The sequence below is a fragment of the Varroa destructor genome, unplaced genomic scaffold (assembly GCF_002443255.2).
Source record: "Varroa destructor unplaced genomic scaffold, Vdes_3.0 BEIS01000002.1, whole genome shotgun sequence".
NCBI lineage: Eukaryota > Metazoa > Arthropoda > Arachnida > Mesostigmata > Varroidae > Varroa > Varroa destructor.
The window spans coordinates 54,837,038-54,861,465 of NW_019211455.1; the positions used below are offsets into that span (position 1 = coordinate 54,837,038).

Consider the following 24,428-nt stretch of genomic DNA (forward strand, 5'->3'; position numbering starts at 1 on the left):
ACGCAGCATCTGGAAAATCTAAGAAGCACTTTCGTAAAGCAAATTTAAAGGGCTCTCAAAACTTATCAAAATTAATAGGGATGACATTTTGGATACACGTATGTTTTTGAGAGAGAGAAATGAATGTTCTTTTTTTTTTGAACGGGGGGATTACCGATTATTCCTGAGAACCTCTAGATAAGCTGCAACGGCTAGGCTTTGTAAAACTATTTGTGCCTTTCGAATTTTTCGGCCTTTTTCAACCTATACAGTCCTGGGACTATTCGACTGCAATCAGGGGAAATTTTATTTCAGTTGGAACTTTTTGTATAAGATGCATTTGGGCGGTATTTAAATTTATCGATATCGCTTGGCAAACGATTTTTACTTGAAGGTTATCTGTGGGTTTAGGAAGAAATGTTTGAAAGATGATTAATTAACAGTTTAGGTCCACTTTAAAAACCTAAACCATATATATTGAATAAAGCAGAACCATTTGTTCAGTTATCTCTTTTTATTTAGATAGATAGATATGTAGATAAATGCGATGTATATGTATAGGGAAAACAGCGGTTCAGATGAATTGCTACGTGAGCCTTGCGAATCCTAAGTAGATTTAGTGGCTGATGTGGGCGGAGGATTAGGTTGGGAAGGTCTAAAAGCGGAAGAGGCCTGTCACCACCGAAGGCTGCCACACCTATTTAAGCAGCACTCGATGATTTGCCTTGGAGGCCGATGTTGCTGCTGCTAACATCCCAGAGTACCACTAGTGGCGTTATCGTTTAGTTCTGCCTGTTGGAGTTGGAAAAGTAGAAAGTGTTTTAGTTTGGTATACTTGATTTATTAACACGGAAATCTAATATAGGCTACTAAAATGACGATCTTCCCGCTTCAATGCAATGTTGTTCAGTTTAAACCCGAAATACAACGCGTGCACTTCGTTGTAGGTTGTTTGAAGTACCGTAAACTAGAGAATCATAGAATGCAACAGGACGCTAACCCATTAGCATGTAGGATAAATAGTCGCATTCTACATAGAACAGGTTGATTATAAGCTATATCTACATCGAAATAGAAGGTTGTATACGGCACAACAAGCGAGGCAGGAAAATGGTGGAGAAGTTTTTCAAACTCTTAATTAATTTTTTTAATGACGAAGTTCATTAAATCAAAATGACGCCGGCAAAGAGGCATGAGCGGGAAAAATGAGCGACTGCCCCACCTAGCGATGACGTTAATGACGCGACAACGCTGTTCCCATCGTACAAACGAATGTTCGTTTCATTTACCACTGATTTTCGACGTTGGATAATCTTTAGGAGATTTCAGTTTTTGCAAGAAGCATTATTCATTAGAGCAGACGCGGTTATGCTGTGCATGATAATATAGCTGAGGCAGACGGTGTGCGGAAGCGGTGGTGATCTGTATCATTCGCCTAATTGTTAGATTTAGAGTACGATCAAATTTACTTCATATCAAAATTTGTTTTTTGGAGATTTAATCAATATCGTGCAATCGTTATGCTTTGCCAGGCGGCTGCTGCTGCTGCTGCTTATTTAACGATTTTTTTTTGGCCCAAAGGCTCTGTCCTGCTGTCGCCCGTACGGCTGGGTCAAGTCTATCAGCGGACATTGAATTGTAGCTCGGAAAAGAGCTGTCATTACAAAGATGGTAATGACAAAATGTAGATACATTCAATTCAAATTAGATCGTTATGGCGAGGATTCAGGGCTGAAATAATAAGCAGGCTTGAGAAATTATGCAATGAAATATACATCTGCCATGGTAAATGTGAGCTTAATGGAGGGGCTCGAAACGTTTATAATTACAGAATGCAGAGGAATGGTTTTAGAAGGTAGTTCAAATCCTAATGTCTTACTCTTTTCAGGAAAGGACGATTAGATAGGAGGGTTTTGTCTCATTGTCAAACGAGGACGCGAAGCCAATACCAAGATGTGCTCCATGCTTTAATAGAAACATGAAATCCGGAAATTATCTAGTGATGATCAATGAATGAGTAAATGATTTTACAAACAGTGAAACAAGACGTAAAAGCTCGAAGTTTAGAGAAGTGAAGCGGTCGGTCAAGTCACTCAAGTGAAGTTCAAAGCTACTTCAATAGGCCACGTTTAAATACAGTCGCTTCTAGAGCGGGCTATTGGAGCCAGAAAAAATTCACATTAAAGAAACGCAAAAAGAACACCAAGTTTTAGAAATAGGCACGACAACTACATATTTTATGTTACCCGGCAGACCAATTCGACCTTCCTTTGATGCTGGATAGACCACCTAAGTTTTCGCGGGTCGAAAATCCTACGTGTAAGATACGGCGACGACAATAACAACCACTGCTATTAATTCTGGCGTTCTTATAAGTACGACAACAAGTGCCTCGAATAGTTACTGAACCGTATCTTGCCGAAGAGGCCAGTATATTAAAATTTAAAAAAAAAAAGTGAAAAAAAAAAGTTCATTGGTGCAATTTGTAGCGAAGGGTGCTGGGGGTAATATCAATGTCACAGTCCCCTCTTGTTTCAAACATGTAATATGAATGGTACATTAATGTAGCGCCTTATACTGGATTGAAGAAAAGATATTGACTGTTTTTTTAGCTAGATGGCGCTAGAGCCGTACATGTCAAATGATACAAGTCGTATCGAGTCGGTGTCGTAGATGTGCTAAAATTGTTCGAATAACTTTATTCAGATTTCAAATGGAGCGCCTTGAGGACGAGTGAAATTTCTGCAAAAGGTCGATACATTCTATCATGTTTGTTACGATAATAGGATCAGTTGACAATTTGACCCAGACGAATTTGCCCAATCCTATACCTTTCTGCGATACTTTAGAGAAGCGCCATTTGCGAAGCGGTTGGTAACTGCTGTTGGTAAAGCTGATTACATACGACAATAATCTGCGACGAAAAAATAGAAAAATATCCTCCACAAGAGATGGAAGAGCCCAGATGGATGCCAGAGAAAATAGTGTTTTTTGTGGTCGGTAAAATTAAGAAGTAATTGTGCATTATAACTCACTGCCGCCTGACAAATCGAACCTCTGCTGTCAACAATTAATAATCTTATACCAAAAACTGCAGTAAAAGAATCAGTAAACAAAAAATGCGTAGTTTTTTTGCCATGACAATCCCAGACCACATGTCTATCCGGAACAACTGAAAGATGTTGGATGAGAAACTCAGTGCACACATTGCGTAACCCATATTTTGCATTAATACAATATCACCTGTCACAGTTTTTTGCCTAGAAACTAAACAGGTTCTACAGTGATGGGATCTTGGTATTATCATGAAGTGGCAGAAGGTCATCGATAAAAAAAGCGCCTATTTAATATAATTTATTTAATATAAGCACCTATATAATTTAATTCTCTTATTGTCTTGGTTCATTTCTAGTCTAAAATGGTCATAACTTTTGCGACTGTCTAGTATAAGGAACAATATCAAACTATGTTAGAAGGATACTCGAAAGGGACCAGATTGGCGCGACAAAGTAGACCCCTAGGGTTATAGCGATATTTTATCGCATCAGAATTCGAGTTAGGCAATGAGTTATATAGCATTTTCGGAAAATGAGACTCACATTACAGATCGGAATTATAAACACAATGACAAACCAATGATGGTTTGGGGCCGCACTCTGGATCCGGGATAAGCACAGAATTGAAAAAAGGCATACAAATGTAACGAACAATGTTTCAATTGTTCGTACGCAACTATCACCGGCCGAGCCAGTGCGGCGCAGCGGCTACAGACCGTTGACTAAACAATACGAGAAAGACAGCAGGGTGTACAGACCTGATAATGACTCTCCTACACACTCCTTCGTGCACAGCAGCGACAAAAAGGGAGCTGATTCCTGTACATGCCAACGTCAGGAATCAGCTCCCTTTGTCCCGTTGTACATCAGAGAATTCAAGCTGCCATTTTTGGACGCGATGTACCAGTATACTGTGCGGAGTGGCATCAACGGACACTCAAGCATACATTACTTCAGCATAATATGGGGCACCTAATTGGGCGGACAGCCGTGATCGCTGAACGGACGACCTAGGCGTTCGGCGAATCGAGTATCGTAAACATCGGCTGAGCTAGTTATTTCATAAACCCGGCTGGTGTCTGGCGTGATTTAATACAGAAATATGCTGCTAATGGTATACCTTTGACGCGAAGCATTATATACGACTACGCTAAAATACGAAAATATGCTGATACGACAATTGCATAACTTTTAATTTAAATTCAAGTCAATTGTTTAGTTAAACATTTATAACTTATCCTGAATCTGTGTACGTAGAGGTATACAAACAAAGCACATACACAAATCTAGTAATAAAACAAAAACAATTACGTCTACTAATAGCTAACATACGGTGCGACTGACAAAGAAATTTAACTAACGAATATCCCTTAACCTCCACAACTCTCCAGCGAACGAATCCATTGGTCGACACGCCTCTCTTGCAGGTCGCACCGAACCTAATTCGAATAGCCGGCGACGACAATCCATTGTAGAAACAATTTCGGCAAGTGCCGCCTTCTTCTGCTATCGCCAATATCCCATCGTGGTGATGGCCAAATGAATCCTTTGGCGCACATCAAGCAATATTCCTCTGTGGCTCTTAGTGATCTTTCTTTTTTAGTGCTTTTCAAATCCTGCTTTTCCACTCTGGGACTTCATGCCGACATCTCGGCGACCGCCAATGTCAGTTGCGTCAAGAGCAAAACATTGACAATTCAATTTCGCTTCAGCCCGCACAGGGGGATCGACCGGGTTACCGACGACAAATGCAGCGACGTCAGTCAGGTTTGGTAGCGTTCGAGTGTTTCCAATCTTTGCCAGTCATGGCTACCCGCATTAGCAAATGTACCAAATCGACTACCTCGTGGGTACGGCTGTTGTTCGCCTGCCCAACAGTGAGTCTCACGGAGAAAGTCTGCGTCAGTCAACAAGAAGCGGTCAGAGAGCTATTTCTGCACTAGCTTTGTACGCTGCCAATATCACCACGGCTTCTCATGCCATAGTCTTTTGCCTTCTTTGCCGATCCCTCAACTTTCTGCTTAGCTCTGGTTGAAGATTTGTATGTAAATAATGTTGTTGTCCTTGCCCATGAGTGAAGCGGCCTCTAACTGAAGGGAACTGCCCACTAGTGAAAGGAAGCAACATTCGCAGTGCTAGATGTTCGAGCGTCGGCAATAAAGCAAAAAGAGCGAGGCTCGATCAATGCAAAGAAACTGCCACCCAAAACAAAGCAATGAAAGGAACTCTACTTGCAATGAACAACAACTGAATTCTCACAACAAACAAATGTATCCTGTGGCTTCTTACGCGTGAGCGTTCTATCGAGCAGAGATGCCGGACCGACGCAGCATCTTTTCGACTAAGGCTTGTACGACTTCCTTAGATGCAGGGCGTGAACGTTTCCGACGAGATACCCTGATCCTCGGCGAGTACGATATAATCGGAACAACGGTACAACTTAAAGCGATCAGTTACCCGACAGCCGGAAGACGTCGGAAGCGTCGACTTCGAAGATCGGTAAGGCGGGAAAAAATATACCAGTCAACGTGCTGCTAGCACAGCGTTAGACAACTTTTGATCTGAACAGCAAGGAGTTCGAAGTAATGCCCCAGCGAGATATGAGAAAGCGGAAACCTTCCACAGAAGATTTGGTATCAAAAGAAATAATTACAAAGAGCACTCTAGCTGGCGGTTTGAGTTCGGGAACGGGCGTAGAAGCATGCCGTTTTGTGTTGGAAGCCAGCCGTGGGATGCAATATCTGACGGCGGTGTCAGGCGTCAAACTTCAAACACCTAGAACAAGAAGTAGTCGCCAAGATACGAAGATACAGCGAACGAAAGTGGAAATATACATAAAAAGGACTTTCACTTCATATATACACATGTATATATATATGAAGCGTGTGTGTTGTGTGCCTACGCGCAGCTGCCGAAAGAAAAGGGCAGAAGTGGGAACTGAAAAATTGTACTGAACAAGTTCCTTCTGGTAAAGCACTCATAAATCTGTCTGTAATCTGGTAAATGATAAGTATGGTAAATAGATAGATAATCGGCTTTACTTATTCCATACGCCTGTGGTGTGTTCCAGGATTTTGTTATATTGCAGTGATTGCGACGACCTATAGCTATAATCGTAGTGCTTCAATGTAGATGAAATGTACATGCCGTAGCTGCTGGATTTTAACCTTTCTCATCGTCTTACTATGTTCTCGGCAGCCAAAGGTCCAGGATACAGAAATGGTAAGTACCTTTATTCTTATTTGAGTCCTATGAAAGGTCATAAATAAAGATGATGCCTATCAAGCTGTAGTAACGAATGTTTAGCTTCTGTTTACTCATCCACTCATGCCTACATCGGACTCGAGTAACATGTATACTGTATATTTGATCACCCTATAACGGGCACTGAAAACAAGGAAACCGCTGTCTACCAACGACTTCGACCTCATCTAAAAAACCTTTCGCTATAACCGCCACTGGCAAGACGAGCATCAAGATTACACGTCTTGCGTATTAGACGTGTCCTGCCAGTTAGACGTGGGATTGCGGTAGTTCTCATAAGTGACGTGTTCCATCCATTAAGAAACTTTTCTATTGGCTACCGCATGATACGTAACATGTATGTTTGCCTCACAATGCGACACCATACCTAGTCTCTGAGCAGCAGGTAGACTAATCGTGATGCGCTGTTGCTCAATGATCTGGCAAAACCTACCGAAATGTACCATCCGGCTGAGGCGAGAGGTTTAAGATTTACTTGGAAAGCTAGTAGCGTGTTCCCGCTCTATGTCATGCTTGCACGATAAAGAAAGGCAAAAACGGGGCAGTATATATATATATATAGGAGGTAATTCAAGCTAAGGGCTTGCTGAAAGTGATGGCCCCCACTATTATTGCAGGCACGTTCATGTTAGGATGCGGCAGGTCGCATCGCTATCTGTATAAGGTGATGAAGCTGCGTGTTGCAGTAAACCTTGGTTATGCGAATGTTCGGGCACAGATGAAATTTACTGCCGATGACGACAGGCAGACGTGAATATCAATGTGGACTTTGATAGCTGAGCAAAGTCTAATGTAAATTCTTCCGTAGATTAATATTTTTCCTTTGTCAAAAACCTGTGCCGAGTACTTGTGGTCCTTTTTTTCCAGGTTTGCACGTCCGTTTTACATGGACACTTTATAATAGCATAGGTAATATAAGGCTCATAATTGACGAGCTTGTAGCACTCGTAACGCAGTTGTAACGTGCAACCATCAAACGGGGTCGCACGAAGGGTCGATCTGATCGGCGTAGCAATGAAGATGCCTATATCAGCGTAGCGGTGATCATTTGATGCAAAGTTTTTATACGTTTGAAACGGTGTAGTTAGGTCATTTCGGCAGCTGCCATCATCAAAATACTTGATTGATTCGGGCTTTACGTTTAATATTATTACCGCTAACTATTGCTTCCGACGGCTGACCGCTAGCCCGAAACGAAATGTATATGTTCGCAGTTTCGATAGCTTCAAATCAATGAGTCCGCTTTTCTCTCTTATACTATACATGGCAGTACAACAATAGGACTGTATATATTATGTATATAGTACAATAAAATTTCCGTGCGATATCCATCTTTTCATTTTAGTCATATTCGCTCAGAAATCTTAACGGTTTGGCAGCGTCTGGAACAGCTGTTTGGCAATGTGATTGTACTGCCAACGAAACCGTATGGGGAAAGCCATTTTGCAGTGTCGTGACACGGTAGAGTGTTCGGAGAGGACGTTTACGGACCGGACCGGACCCTGTGCAAACACTATCAGAGGCTCATACTTCTGTATGAATCGTGTCTGCAGTGAGCGACACCGCGTAACTACACCTGCCACATCATAGAAGTTCCTTGTAACCCTATTGCACAATAGAATTTTCCAAACACTTCTCATCAAGCGAGTGACCGTCGATCGGTACTCTTTTTAGAGGGAACTGATAGACTTTGTGTTAGACTTAACTGTCCTGTTATGTTAGATAGATCTTACGAGCGGTTGGTATTTCTCAGTGCGCTAGTAGTTTTTTAGGCGGCCTGTATATCTGAGACCCACCGTGTAGCTAAGGAACGCTTAAGGTTTAGTTCTATGAGTAATTTAGACGCTGGTACCTAGGCTATGAGTGGCTATGACTTTTATCAAGGGAACTTATTATAATAACACAGCGAAAGACTATCTACAAAAAATACGAAAATTAGGCAAGCGTTTTACGTTAGGTTCTGTCGCTAAGCTTTGTTTTAGAAGGTTGACCCTGAGTGCGAAACGAATTGTATCTGTCGTTAGGTGTATATATATATATATCTATTTATAATCGAAAACGCTCAGCATTCCCAGGGGTATCAGTGCTCTTTTCAAATTGTCGAAAACCCCATTATAACATTCGTGGTAACGGGTATGCGTTGATTCGCTAATTTTTGCTCTCAGATGAAGGCCAGTCCTTTACAGAACAAAATAACGAACTTTTGAGCCATATTAAACTCTTGAATTTTCTAAGACAATGTAAATATACTGGAATGTCAACCGAATAAGAATAGCTGGTCGCGACTTTTATTATACTATTATAGTTATGTACGAAGCGTTAACTAGAGGAAACACATGCGAGCATTGTTAGTCAAGGGATTGCCTTAGTCGGAAGCAACCCGGTCATCAGGCCCGTTTAGGTCGACGCTGCTGTGTAGGGACACTGAAATCTATTCAGGCTGTATCTAGATTTACGGTTGTTAGTCCACATTACAGCGGGTTCGCGGATTCCTCACAAATGTATTTATTTTGTTATTTGTTTAATCTAGCATTATAATAGAGGCATATATGGCTTTTGATTAGTGATCTAGTAATGTTACAATCCGGTCTACAGCTAACTCGAAAATTGTTTCCTTAATATCTTCAAAAGGCGTAGGCCCTCTTTGTATGTCGTACGTTCTGTATTCCAACCTTCAAAAATTTACAAGGGAGGAGCCTTAAAGCCAAAACTTAACGCTTAGCTTTCATATCTCCATTATTTTAGACACTCCAAATATACAGCCATATTTCTCAATGGATTTCTTGTACCTCTTGTAATTATTATTAGCAGCCTTGTCCGCGTCTCTTTACCAGTCGATCGTGCCTAAATTAATCTAGTTGCTATCACCTCTGCATTTTACTTTTCAGACCATTCACTCCATACTCGACATTAATTCGTTCCCTATTCTACTGTAGGGAAGAGGCTATGAGACCTTTCCAGGAGTTCGTTTAGCCACGTAATTATTCCTGTTCACTCACACGTTATCGTATGCTCAAAAACAACCTGGATAAGTTAAACGAAGTTTTCATAATTACGACAACCGTTATTTCGATGATGTGCCTAAAATTCACAAATCGTCTCGCCGGTTACGTCATCACATATGTTTCGTCCGCTGGCTTCAGGGAAGTTCTCCATCACACATATCGAATAAAACAATATGAAAGTCCTTTCTGGTCTTGTTGATCTCACTCACGATCGTGTTTCTTCCAGCAAAACGATCTCAGCTTTCAGTCTACCTCGTCCGTGCGACTTTTGAAGAGAGGCGCTAGTAACCAGTGCCCCTATCCGGTCTCTTCACCTACGTAAAACAGGTTTTTAAACGTTCGTCAAATAAAACCAGGCTGTCGACTACGTGCGCTGCTTCTGCAACTAGCCCATCGTCGACGTATCGTTTCTACCTCGCTGAGAGCATCCTGAAAACCTATCTGACGAGGTAAGAAGGTTATCCAGGTTTCGAACCAAAGGTATAACTGGGTTTGATTTATTGAGTCTTTGCATGGATCCCGAGCGTGCGATGACTAGAAAATATAAATTATAAGAGTTATATATATATATATATATAGTTTGAAGCTTATTTAATCGTATGTTAAAAGCTTAGTTTATTACCATCCTAATACTCAGTTAAATGCTAAAAGCCCGTAGTTTTTATTTAACTATTATCCAGTCTAACTTCATGTTTTTCTGTACTAATAGTATCTATTATCTTATTATCGTTTTTGCTAGACGCTCTGCTAAACTAAGAGACGTAACTCTAGCATTTTCAGCTAAAACAATAACCAATGGAATCTCACAGTACTTGTTGAGATGGCTCTATGGGGTTCTGAGCATATGCTTGTCCAAAACTCTATGTGGATACCTTTCCCAGGTGTTAGCCAGTTCAAAATTACAGACGATCTCAGACCAATCCAATGCTCAGACATTACTCAGTTCACTCAGATTCAGCATTTCCGCTCGTACAATTACTTATAATTACAAACTTTTTACAATATTGAAGCATATTAAAACGCTTTTATAGTCCAACACGAATCAAAATGATTTACGATAAGACGATCAACACGACATCCCTGATACGATTGTAACAACTCGTGTAATAAATAGATAGTACAAGTTTCTTTTTGGATTTAACACACAGCACATTTTTGCAGAAATTTCACTCATATTCAAAACGATCGATTTTAAATCTGAAGACAGGTACTTATTAATTTCAGATCGACCGCTGTTAGACCTTAGCCAACGTCAAACGACACCAACCCCGACCGAGACGATTTGTATTACCTTTAGACATGTAATTTTAAAATCATTTGGCTGAGAAATGGTCAATAACTTTTCATCAACACCAGATATTCTAGTACCAACAATCCTTTGACCTTTTTTCTAACACCCTAAACTTCATGCGGCTTCTGATATGGCTGGCGACGCAGGTTTACTGGATAGGCCCATTATCCAACCGGATTTCGCTTCTTAGTTTTGATTTTCCGTGATTGTCTGCCTCGTCTGCTAACCTTTCTCCATATCTCACTTTAGCGACGAACGCGGAGACTTAGACGGACGTTATATTGACGGCCAAGGCGCACTATGCCAATGTCATGTTTAACCCCCTTTACTTTCTTCTACATTCTCTTCACCTATTCTTCACCAAGTCCACTTCTCTAACCTCCACCTATAGCCTACTTCGCCCTCAGGGAACATGGAAGTGTATACGGGTGCTCAATTGACGGCCAGGGCGCACTAGAGTATTCCCATTTTTGGCTTCTGCGGCGATGCGTCGCCAAATAACTGAACTGCTCCGACTTGGCAAAACGTTGTCCCGTTTTGCCCCCTTTTAGTTTTATCGTAATGTAAATAGGTGTGTATTTGCGAAGCCCAACAACAAGTTTGATGTTTCTTCGGTAGCTAACACGTTGTGAGCTTCTGTTATTGATTGCTCGGTGGAAGCCTCACTAGAGCAGAAAAAAACAAACTGAATTTACGTGGCCCCGTTCCACCAGTTCTTTGGCGCATTACCTCTGGTCATCGCGGAAACCCAGGAAGGGTCAGTTCTATGCAATGGCCTCGTTTCCTCATTGAGTTTAGCGGATATATTCGTGAATAATGTGGCGTCATTCTATAACGTAGAAGAGGGCCCTTGGGTGTATATCGGAGATGACGATAGAAAAAATGGCTTGGAAAAAGGTCTGCAGCACGCTACAAATTGCTGTACGACGGCTTGCCCCTGCCAACTCTAGGTTCCACAAGGGAAGCGTAGGAGCAAAACCTAAAATTGCGTTTATTTTGCTATTGATCGGTTACGGTACAATACTTGTCATGGCGATGGTAACGCAAGAAAGTAGTTGGCGGCAGTGAAACGTAGTAGCGGTATGGGCAAGAGATTGCAGGAAACGCCAGGACAGCATGGTCCTGTCCGTTGCTGCTTTCGTTGTTCGCAAGAAGAGAAACCTTCGTTCGTGGCAATGCATGTACATTCGCCACAATTCGGCGTTTCGGCACCAGGACTTTTGAAGGTCACGGAACAAAGAGGTTTAGCTGGGAAGTGTGGAAGGAGGAACCAGGCACATGAGGGCACTACAGAAAAAACAGCAACAATGTTTAGTAACTTTGAGCTTCAAAAAACGAACTACCGGTAAGGGGTGATCCAGATTTGGTGAATCTCGCATAAGGCGCCATCATTCTGTAAACGCACGTGCGTTACACGTTTTTGAACCTCTAAAAACGGTCCGGACAGTGGGCGAAACGATAATTTGTCTGGTCTTTACATCACTATCAGAAGACTCTGGTAGCCCCTGCAGACGAAGATCTATCGAAATTAAATCTGTGTATAACTGCAACACTTAAAACTTTATTTATTTTTGTCTCGCTTTTTGTCATTACGCGTGAGGGTTTTAATTACTACAGTGGCGTTATGGGAAGCACCTTCTAATGTTAACTGATCAGTTCCCTTTTCGGGACGCACGTGAATATAATTAGCAGAGTCAGTACGTTTGACGACATTGTAGCAACACGTCTGGTAGACGTCTTAATGAAGTACGTTAGTCGCACCGTCCTTCGGTTGATTTTTACCGGACTTCACGCTTGGTTACCTTTATTGTTGGAATGCTGGTAAATGGAATTGACCTTTGGCGGTCGACATCAAGGGAAAGCGTTCACGGATGCCGAATTTGGTTTTTCGTCAAAACATAAATCTTTTCTTTAAGAATATATATTACATTTTTGCTCAGCTAACCGAGATATATTCCTTATTGTAAAAAAAAACCGTCAATAGTGTTTTATTTTGATCAGAACAAACACTTATATTAATAAAGTAATTTGACTCAATAAGTATTATTAAAAAAAGTTTATTCATTCAGACATAGCTCATAACAAACAGCCGGTACAACTTTCTTATTGACGTACATTAGAAATTTTCCACTTCACAAAATCCTTACTGAACCATTACCTACAAATTAATAAAATTGTTCTTTTAAGGCCATTTTACATATATTCAGGGTACTGCTTTCTTAGTTTAGCTCAGCGAAATATATCAAAGATTCGGTAATAAACCTAAAAAACGAATAATTTATTTAGTGTATGTTTTTTTTTAAATCGCGATATTCTTTACCAAAAAGAAAGTTAGAAAAATGCTGAATATAAATGTAGTAATCATCAGCCGCTCTAACCTTAACACTTATAGAAAATTATTTTAAAAAAAAAAAGTCTTAAAACATATTTTCAGAGCATGCGAAGTGAGTCACAGGTGCCAAAATCGGGTTCTTACCTTTTTTTAGCCCGGAATGTTGATTTGCGTTCTCATTTAGTTTTTCAAGATCTCTCGAGCTTTTCATATAATACCGTATTAAATTTTGCTCCTTCAATGGGTATTTTCACCCGGAAAAAAGATATGTAGGTACATGCATAATATTTCGATTCAGCTCATTGGAAGCTTGATTTCAACGTCAAGAAATAGCCATATAGGCCTATATAGATTTTAAGCCACCATTTTGACAGATGATAAAAAGACACCGTGAAAAGCGTCAAAATGTACCACATATTAAAGTCTTCACTAAGAAATCCAAGGAGAAAGGATTTTTGAAAACGGACCCATTGCCTGACTAAGATAAGACAGCGACAGCACATTACGCCTAAAACAAATATAAGGCCGCTGACTTAATTAAATATTGCTAGAATGTAGTGCAATGGGCAATAGGAAGCCTACTAAACACACGTAATCTGTACTGTGACAGGGATCGACAAAAAAGCAGCAGGCTGCGCCAGATAAACAAGACTAGCTATGAATATTTAAAATAATGTTATACTAATTAGATATAAGGTGAGGGAAGAAAAAAAACAACGATCGAAAATCGCAGTTCATACTATACGACAAATAAATAATATTGACGACATCATAAGATGGAGTACTTCCGATATTTTCGCCGAATTATCTTTCTTCGGTATATCGTATAGTGCAATGTGTGTTGATGTAAGTACCGAATATCAGTTGCCCTTACGGTACAACAGTTTGTGCTCGCGTACATTATAATTTTCTGAGCTGAATACTCCAATTTTCGCCGTTCGGAACCTTCATTGTATGAACCGCACTACTACAGTAGACCGGCTGTATGTACAACACTTCCTGGTGAAGATTTCTGAAGATGAGCTACACACCGAAGTTCGTACCTGGCCGCACATGTGTTTTCACGCATCTCTCTTCCCACTAGCACATGAAAGGTTTCTAACCTCGTGGCTGACTTTCAGCTTTCGGTCTCCGCATGTTCAATCACCCCGGATCTCAACCGTGAAATATTACTACGGAGTTTATCAAGAAAAAAAAAAAGCCCACGGCTTAACTGGACTCACCTCGGTCTCTCGCCAAAAGGTTTACAGAGTGTCATCGCATTACCAAATGCTTTTTGAGTGCATCGTTTGACCCCAGCTACCTAAAATGTGGCTTTTCTATAACCTTCTTATTTTCCTGTAACATCTTGCGCACCCAATAGCAGACAACACTTAAGTAGATATTCAAATAATAAATGCTGACTAAATGTTAGTTTTGCGCCCGGTATTTAAGGCGTCAAGCATAGCTTTAAACGACTGAATCTTTCCCAGATGTGCCTACGCCCGGCTTCAAACGCAGGCCATCTGTGTCTGAGCTTGGCAGACGAATACGTTACCGTTGTCCGTTATCATAAAAACGACACGTGGTATTTGAAAGATATCAGCACAAACCTAATATCCGTTAGGCCGCAGAAACCTGCGAGTTCACGTGTTTTTGTCACGCTGCCGGTCTCCTAGGCCAACAACTAATAAGCCGTAGAAAGGTACATTTACACTCGTGCCAATAGGCCCACCGTGTTTAAGTGAACGAATCTAAATTAAAGTTTCATATAGTTAAACGCCTTCGTTATAGTAGACCTTCGTTGAAGACAAAAAGGAATTTGCAGGTTTGTCGTTGAACAGGGGCCGCTTGCAACGACCTACAAAGCCTGAGGCAAAAACTGTGATTCGCCATTGCGTTGTTGTTCGAAACGTGTACTATTCGTTCACGGAAATACAAGAACTTAGCTCAGTGAAACGACGGGGCGGTGCGCGCTAAAGCTACTTCGTCATAAGATCAAAGTGAAAACTTTGCTGTGACAATATTTGAACGGCTTCACGAGGCTTTGCGTTAACCGAAACGACGTCAGATACGGCAAAGGTGAAACTTCTAAAGGCAGTCACCGATACTAGTCATCGTCCTTATCTAATAGGGGAACGTAGAGATGGCATAATAATAGTAATCGTGTATTCTAAATGAGAGAATTTTGAATTCGGTCCTTCACTAGTAATTTTAACCTATTTCATTGGCGCAAAATGTGGTCATCTTCTGATACCCAGATCCAGTCTGCCCCAAACGAAAAACGTGGCGCATACAAACGTTATGAAAACGCCACATTTCTATTTATAGTACCGACAATCTTTCCCGCCTGGAGCTCATCAAGCCGGAAACAAAGTCTATGACGATTGTTAACAACTGGAAATTTAATTGGTTAAATGTCGTATACGATATTGAGCTACTCGGAGAAGAATTTTGTTACCTAGTCAATGTACGTACCATAGCGTATTTTTTACCCACTTTTGGAAGATTGCGGTTCCGATCTCATTATACTTAACTTAGTTAGCACATATGCAATCAACATTAATTTCCCATATTTTTTAATTTTTGCTTTTTTGGATATTTCGAAAAGGTCAGTCGAATACGTTTCCTCACCATTCCAACAACAATTAGACTCGTAGATTTTATCCTAGAATTTTTTTTTTATTTCATCTGCTTCATATTTTGTACCGCTTCACAGATTTATCTTCGTTGCTGATCTTCACTACGGTAATTTTTCATATTGAAGCTATTTCAAATGTCACATACTGTGTCCGATATCGCTATATATTGCGACATCCTGTTTAACAAAAAAATATGTGCGTGTGCAAATATATAGTAAAGGTGTCTCATCTCATCCCTTTGGTTCCTAAGTATTTATTATGTACATACAAATTGTGGACTTAACTACCACCCATTAACGTAAATCAGACACTCAACTCCCACGAAGGTTAGTAGTAAGTTACCGATGATCAGTAATAATTTAACATCATATATATATAACAACAACAGCAGAACGATCCTTCAACAGACCTGGCGAAGTACCTATCGTGTGTTTTCAGTCGCATCTAATACAATGACAACAAGTTCTACGTTTTTGTTTCTGAAACCATCTAATATTATAATGACGCAATTTCTATCTCTCGTACATGTAATGTGCGGCTTTTTGGAAGTTGCTCTCAGGCTGATTCTCCGCTTCATTTTTGCATCCATAGTAAGTTAACACCGAGTGGCATGTGTTTTCTCTACTCGTCGATAGTAGATATCAAGCGCAAGCTTAGTGTATACATATAGTGCATATTGTCAGCTGGGGTGTATTTGCAATGGGCACCCCCTCTACAATGAATCTATAGCCATGTTGAACTTTTGCGTTTCTCCATACGAACACCAAACGTTTCTTTACTCTATTCCATACAGTTTTCTGGCCATTTCTCGTTGCGACACCGTTACGCATACACAGTATATTTATATAAATATTCGTGTTCTAATTTCTACCACTTGTCCTTTACCCAGTGGTAGCCGCTGAAAGTATTTTTTTGTTGTCGACATTGTCGGCTATGTGATCTTTTACCGTATCCTTCACAATCGAGTCAACGCAACCTGCGTCCCTTTTCTGAAAGCCGTATTGAAGGTCAGTTATGTACTCATCATCGCGAGCAAACATGGCCTTTGAGTAGTCTTGGTTATTCATTGTTGGCAGCTCACCGCCATACTCTTCAGGAAGCACCGATGCGGGAACGTGCTCGTGGAGTGAATCATAGTTGCTACCGTGAAAGTGAATACGTTTCTGGAGCTTTGTGTTGAGAAATCTAGCAGATTGGTAAACGTGGCCGTAAATAAAAAAATTTAGCAGAATGGTTTTTGTTCACTTAAATGTCATAGTATTAGTTCTGTAACTAACTGCTAATAAGATGATTTAAAGGGTCAGAATGAACAGAACGGCAGCGGCAGAGACTTGGAACCGTACGTTCCCCTGCTTCAAATCCATAAGCGTTTGTCAATCAACTTACCGATTCAGTTAGTGTAACCGTTTTGTTGCTATGAACATTGTGGCCGGCCTAAGAGTTCGAGGATCGTGACGCTAAATCAAAATGAAATGTACTGATTTTGCGTGGCCAACAGTGTCATCTACCTTATGGTGAAGCTAATAGAATAGGTTGGCTAAAATGGCCCGATATCTAAGCGTATGGTACCTTTTAACGATGCCAAACAGAATTCCGAATACGGCGGGTTCGTGAACGATATGGATAGCTTTGAACCGAGCCGGAAAGCAGTCCTGGATAAGTTGTACTACCTGGAAAATTGGTGAATTCCAAAAAAAAATATATCTATTAATATTATTCAACTGCCAGCCTGCCAGCCTGCCAGCCAGCCAGCCAGCCAGCCAGCCAGTCACTGCTGCATCAAAGGCGCTACATAAATTAGAAATTATAGCTTATTTGTAGAGTTCGGCAGTCACATAGAAAGCTAACATACGTTTGGTGGTTTCGAAAGTAACCTTTTGAAGAATTACTTTCCTCCATCTTATTTGTAAATATGTACGCTCGTGCATTGATACGTATACTTAAAAACCAAACATTCTGGCGGTTACCCAGAAGAAAGCATTAATTCCGGTCCGGCGCTTTAACCATAATTTTTACTAAATCCTCTCTGGGTTTTCTCGTTTTAAGAAACACGCTACCATAGACCTAAAGCTATATTCACAGAACAAAAGGGGAGAAATGTAATTTTTTTATAAAAGAATTAAAAAATAGCATCTGACTTTCATGAGTTTTTATTAGAAAACTGCGTAATACTACGTAAATTTACCACAAAAAAGGTCAACCTTCAGCCTAGATTTTTTAATAATTTCCACCCAAATCCGCTGTCCACATTCAGCAAAACGTCCTGTTAATACATTACAAATACGGCAATGTGGAAATAGGCTGGTATTTTCAATTAAATTAATATAGTTTATGTCATTTCGAATCTGTCAGTGTTCTCTTACAATACGATTCTGTTCGGCCCAGTTTTCCTGAGGTACTGGGCATAACAGCGGTGAAAAATTATTGTATCGCTAATCATCGACGAACATTTAATGGCCCAGGCGATTTTCCCGGTGATATATAGATCTCATCGAAGAATCGTCCTACCTTCTGTAGATGTGCTGGCGGACTATGACGAAGTTGAAGCAATCCAAAGTGCTTCATGTCCATTATGGCAGAGATACCGTTTACCTGGCATAAAATAGACAATACCATCATCTCATTCGATATTATTATATATTAACAGCGTACTATTTGGTAATTTGTATCGATATATAATAGACGAAGCTTTTTCGGTGGAAAATCAAAAACCTCTAGAACTAACGTAACTTAAGCTTAGATTATACGTTCCAGAAGAGCGGTGAATCACATGGGGGTCGGAATGTGAGACTATCTGCTTACCGTGTAGATCTATATATTTATTCATACCATGGAACTGAATAAGGACGCCGCGGGACCGAATGTATGTCCTTACGGCAGACACCCGGTGTCTAGACCCGCTGCGGATACGTAGTATCTTCTAGCTTTGAGCTCATTATTATTTTTATTGTGTTGACCATACACCTTCAGGCCAATCGACTAAGGCTATAAGTACAATACATCTTTTCAATTCGCTACGATACACAGTAATAATAATAATAAAAGAAAAGTTACTTTAAACCATTCCTATCTTGTTCCCGTAATGTACCTGCGTAATAGGATCCTGAATGCTCTGTTCGAGGAACATGACGTTGACTTTGAAAATGTCTTCCGGTTTTGTTGTTTTCGGATCCCAGCAACCACCTAAATTATAACCAGCGAAAAATTTTCACTAACTAGATTTTCAACATTGTCACATACTTTTACAAACATATATATAAATATCTGTTTATGTCATCTTCTTTATCCATATGATAATAGTCCATAGTATCTGTTTAAATCTAGTATTTCGTAGTTCTATTCAACGCTGTGAGTGTGATGCTGACAGCTGCGGGTTAAGGGCACCCTTACAAGAGATAATTTGTCCCAACTCATTACTACCAACAAGATATCAACATACGTAGACATCAATATTTTCACCAAGTACAAACGTTTATTATATACAAATAAATTTAATTGTATATAACGAAACGTTGTCTTGTGAACGAGCTACGCTACCGAAGATGCACTGCAAACTTCAACTTGTCGAATTTGATTATTTATTGATCATACTGGGATCATACTGTCCTATTTTGCTACTGATGCTATTTCAATGACGTTTCTATCAATTCAAATATTAACGTATTTGCCTCTATAATGTATAAAACAAATTATTTGTCCAAACAGGTTAACAGTTGACCCAACTATACAGCCGTTGTTTATTTCGAGACCAGAAACTGGGCCGGCCTCTCCCATTCTCCTATAGTACCTGATTTACTTTAAATAAGCACGATTCACTAAAGGAAATACTTCTCCGCGTGCCCAAGTAAATTATCTATCCCTTACTCAGCCTCGAACATCGACTTCAATTACAAATGGTATAGATATAATTTTCGAAGTGTACATAGGCAACGTGATTGGAGCGGGGGAAAGGGGAGAGGTCCGAACCTTTGAAGATGAAGACAGCACAGCCATTACGATCCCTTCCGCGAAGGATGGTTTGTAGGTTTAGGTTGATTGTACCTTCCTGAGCGGATGGATGAAACGCACCGAAGATATGTGGATGATTTGATCGGATCTTGTAGTAATTTTTTAAAACCTGAAGCGGCAAGCGATCGTAGCATTAGAGTCAAGAACCGGCCATTTAAAAAACTTAACGTAAAAATGGTTACGTTAAATAATTCAGTTCACAACTTACCATCTTTCAAATAAGTATTGTCATATTAATATGGGGGCCTACAGTTCATGTTTTTGCATTATGTATGTATTGCCTCGCATAGATTTAACAATGACATATATAAACTGATACAAGGTCTCTCTACTCCGTTTCGGAGTATAGGAGTACGTTTCCATAAAACTTCCGTATACTAATCTGAGCAAGTAGCGTGAATAGTCCACCTAAACATGGAGTTAAGGGACAATGAAATATTTAATATTTTTAAGCGACTGCACCTAGGTTATTTTCACTTAGAAAGTAGTTTCGTTTTTTGAAAGTTTTTTGCTTCTAACTTTAAATGCAATTTTAGATACTTACATCTACATCTACATCTACAACATAGATATCTACATCTAAACCAAAAATGCATTAATTTAGCTAACCATTTTGAAATGCTCTAACGAATTATATCTTATCATCTAGCTTCTAGCCTAGAGGACCTTGATCTGGTCCAATCTTTTTTCTCCAACAATTAAGTGAGTAAAAAAAAAAAAGATACAGTAATTAATTGCCCAGCGTTTCACACAGATTACCAGCTTTACGTTCTCAACAGTTGGAGCACTCCATAGAATGAACAATAATAAGCGAGTTTGAGAAAGGCAAGTTTAACGATTGTAAAGAAAAAAGCGACCTTCAAAATAGAGACTGCTGGTGTCTGCTCTGTGGCGCTGAGATCCGCAGATTCTATTGCTCTGAGATTCATCACGAAAAGGCTAACCTCGAACGAGCAAAAACAATCCGTAAGGTAGAATTTAAAGGCGTTATTAATAGCGTTGGAGAAAAATTGAGGCGAGCAAAAATACAAGGTTCATACTACAACACTAAATGAATACCATGACTGGATCACGGTTTGATAACAATCGTAGCGCATGCAAAATATTCAGCCTTTCATTAGGCCAAATAATACTACATTGCTTGGCGATATCCGGTAGAACGCGATAGAAACCACTCCGACTTATGCTAAACATGAATTAGAACTTAATCTTTACAAAACAGATATTTATTAATTAGAAATGAACAATTATTAAAAGTCCATGATTTTATCGTCCGTTTAGATAAAATGAGAATAACGTTAGCGTATAATTATATACGAATAAATGGTATTGAGTCCGGATATTGTACATGTGTTCCTCAGTCTGAGTTAGGCTACATTATGAGCTGATTGAAATGGTGCAGCGTTTGTTACTTACGCAGTGCAGTACGGGCATCAATGCCCCTCCAGCAAGATAATTCGCCATAATCGTACAATGATAACGTATTTTTCAGTTAAACTTACGAGTACTTGGGATTGCCTAGCTTCAAAAAGCAAACATATTAGACACGCTTTGTTTTATGCTCGGAGTAAACTGTTTGAGATAATACCTAACGGTACAATCGCACGCAAAACCCAAAATATGTGTTCTAACAGAAGAACAAACCTTGATTATTTTAAACACGCGTGTAAATTATGCTACATTGATGGCAACTACAAGACCACGGCTTTATTCAATATCAGAATAGGGCCTGGCGTTTAAAAATTATTCAATGCCTACAGGTTTCGCTAGCCGATAAAAAGAGAGCCTGCTGTTTTGACAACAGGAAAAAACTCGTTGCAAATAGGACATACGTCCACAGTTCTTGGCTTTTTTTGCACATGGGATAAGCAAATAGTGACGCTCTTCAAGTATTATCATTCGTGTCATCAGAACGAGGATTTTTGTCTTTACTGACGCCCAACCTCCGTTTACCGGGTGTAACTGTAGAAAATTATAAAGCCACGAATTTTAGAAAAGTATTCCTTTGGGCCGACTCCAACGTTCAATTGGATATTAGAACCCCGCGTAGAGATCCTCTATAATAAATAAATAACACCCGTTATACATTGGGCACGATGCTTGATTTGTTCGTGTATTTTCCGCTCAACGGCGCTAATATCATCTAATAGAACGGTGCGCATGCGCATTTTTAGTCTGGTTGCAAATGGCCGCTTTGACGGAGACATCAAATTGCTGTTCTGTGGACACCGAAATGCGCAAACATCTTGTTTGTGGTCACGAAGTCTCGATTCGCTTGCAATTTACATAGCGGGTGCGCCGGAAGACACGGGACGATGAAACCGAATTAGGAATACGAAGTGTCGGCTATGAAAAACAGTGCATACGTTAAGAATGCTACCGTCGTGGCTTTAAGATATGAGTAATTAGCTTCTGACCTACAGCTTCCTGACAGGATGTATAAAGTAGTACTCATTTAAATTGGGAATCAGGAAATTCGGCAATTTGATTTTTTCCATTCGTTTTATTAGTCGACGAATCTACGCAGCGCCAGTGTGGCGATACGGTGCCGGCAGAAAAAGTTCTATATCACGAATTTAACAAAAACCAATTAGTGATGGACAGACATTTGTTTTCGTTGTCAATTTGTGTAAACATCATCTACAGATCCCCACCAGTTCTGTCGGTCAATCCTATAACCACTAATAGACGGCCAGCATAACCAAACTGAGACCATCATGATTTTGTTCACTGACATGCTGGGATTATCTTTTCTAACCAATTTAATGTCACATTAGACGAAGCTGTGCGGAAGATTTACGTGCGTATACGATTAAATATAATAGGTAACGCATTTAGCTCTTTGTATACCTGTCGTTAACCCGTCTCGTCCTATAGACGTTATGACACAAAATGGTATCGTTGTTGATTAATTACTGATCTACTAGTAAGCATAACTGTAATTTTGCGATTAAATGTCTGCTTTGTTGTGATGATGACGTGAAGCTAACACCTTACATAGAACTGGAGTTCTCTTTCCTGGACAGTTGTAGTTCTCACTCACCTTGAAAGCTCTGTCGGCGTCGTATTTACGGCACCTAAGGAATCGTAGCAGAAATGCATCATCCTGTCGCGGATTAAACCCTTCTTCTTCAGCAATTAACCGGCGGAGATTTTTTAGTTCTGCGCGACGTCGGGATGGCGTCTCGCCGAGTTCGCGTTCAGCGACGGCACGCACAGAGGTTGGCAGGTCGCACATGGTGCGCTCAGTGTTTTAATTAATCCGCTGTCAGCGTCGTAGGGCGTGTCAGGATGTCAGCGAACAATGAGAATTGACGAGCCACAAATAGTAGTTCTTTCACGCCACAGATATAAATACTCCAGAGCAGAGTCTCCTCGCACACCCACGATCGCAACAGAATTTGAGATAACTCGTTAAAAGTTCTTACGAAAATGCGCCGATTTCAGGTAGTCCCGATGTATCACCCTTACTACCGATGCTATGTTTGAACGAAAACCGCATACGTCAGAGTGTTTCTACCACTCCAGACAAACAGACACAGCTAATACACAGCACTCGGGATTACCAGCCTTATCCGATCAACACTGATTCACGAACGAAAAGCCTGACCAGCTTGGTTAGCCTTCGGGCTGACTGATATTAATCGTACCTGTAACTCAGTAAGAATAATGGCAGCTAAACAGACGGCGAAAATATATATATATATATATGTTTATTTACAATTTAAAAACAAACCAACTGCAATTTTGTATCTACCATATACATACCAAGCCTGTACATTTTCGCACAGCGTTCATCCGTGAGAACTCCCACTAGCTCCCTAGTACCGCTAGCTGTATCACAAAACGCTACTAATGAGTACACAATGTGAATGAGCATTTTTTTGCTTTTACTATAATTTCTCAGGCACATGTGAGTGGAGACCACACACAGATTACGTTGGAATTACAAAATGTTGTGTTGCAGAAATGATTTATGCTAATAAAACTGACAGAGACACCACCGTCTGATTACTGACGATCTTTCACATTGATCTGTTAATGTTTTACAAATTGGCTTAATCAATGTTTGCAGGCAATCACGAGTTCTGTATGTCTGCGCGCATACGTAAACGGAAAAAACGTCCATACGCGAGACGGACACCCAGTGAGGTTCTTTGATGGGGTCACATCCGGAGGGTCCCCCACCTCACTATTTTAGCCAATCACCACAGGCCTTCCTTCCGTTCAAAGTAGTTGCGACACCCTTTGCTATCAATTACCCCCTTGTCAATTCTGCGTTCCTCCTTCGCCCCGTTCTGGTGCAAATCGGTAACCTTGATAGAAGTTCGGTGCCTCGATCAACTTTTATACTTTTTGCTGTTTTTTTTTTTACTGATGCTGGCTATACAAATCTCACCAACTGCCAATCGACGCCTCATACAAAACCAGATATTGCAGAATCACCAAGGTATGCGGTGGGATCGACAGCAGCAGCGTGGGTATGACTTGTTTGAACGCGAAGGCCTGGTCAGTGGCCTACGATGACTGGGGTGACGTGTCTGAAATAACGCCATGCTTGTGAATCTTCAAATGTGTGAATTGAGTTGCGGATGGATCTACACTGCACCAAAGTAATACATGTATATAAATAAATTGCTTTGTACACACGATTCGTGTGTTATGTGTCATCAGCATGGCTTGACTTTCTTCGTTATACTATACTAGAATATCAAATGATACTGGAGAATATCGAGAAGTCCTGTTTTGCCATCGACGAGTTGCACAAGAGACCTATGAGGCAGAGATCCCCAGTAAAAATAGCGGTTATATTTTTGTCCGTTGATCACCCAGCGTTGGCAATTTTAATCGATAAGACGCAGTATACGCCGC

At 40.3% G+C, this 24,428-nt stretch overlaps 1 protein-coding gene and 1 long non-coding RNA gene across 5 annotated transcripts; one reads left to right on the plus strand and one right to left on the minus strand.

The window, feature by feature from the left end:
* Window positions 1-518: 518 nt before the first annotated feature.
* On the minus strand, window positions 519-23,010 carry LOC111244371 (retinaldehyde-binding protein 1-like). Of its 4 annotated transcripts, none has more exons than XM_086981628.1 (7): window positions 21,510-21,750; window positions 20,973-21,074; window positions 19,515-19,665; window positions 18,637-18,731; window positions 18,057-18,140; window positions 17,118-17,218; window positions 15,564-16,733 (listed from the first exon to the last, which is right to left on the minus strand). In XM_086981628.1, the coding sequence occupies exons 2-7, from the start codon at window positions 21,018-21,020 to the stop codon at window positions 16,430-16,432; spliced, it is 783 nt and encodes a 260-aa protein (XP_086837754.1). In that variant the 5' UTR covers window positions 21,021-21,074; window positions 21,510-21,750; the 3' UTR covers window positions 15,564-16,429. The 4 variants fall into 4 exon arrangements, with proteins under 4 accessions (XP_086837755.1, XP_086837754.1, XP_086837753.1 ...); XM_086981627.1 differs by having other exon boundaries at window positions 21,201-21,750; XM_086981629.1 differs by lacking the exons at window positions 15,564-16,733; window positions 20,973-21,074; window positions 21,510-21,750 and adding exons at window positions 519-771; window positions 22,600-23,010.
* LOC147758014 (uncharacterized) lies at window positions 22,638-24,232 on the plus strand. Its single transcript, XR_015322288.1, has 3 exons — window positions 22,638-22,777; window positions 23,004-23,216; window positions 23,632-24,232. It is a non-coding gene; the product is annotated as an uncharacterized LOC147758014 (long non-coding RNA).
* Window positions 24,233-24,428: the final 196 nt, after the last annotated feature.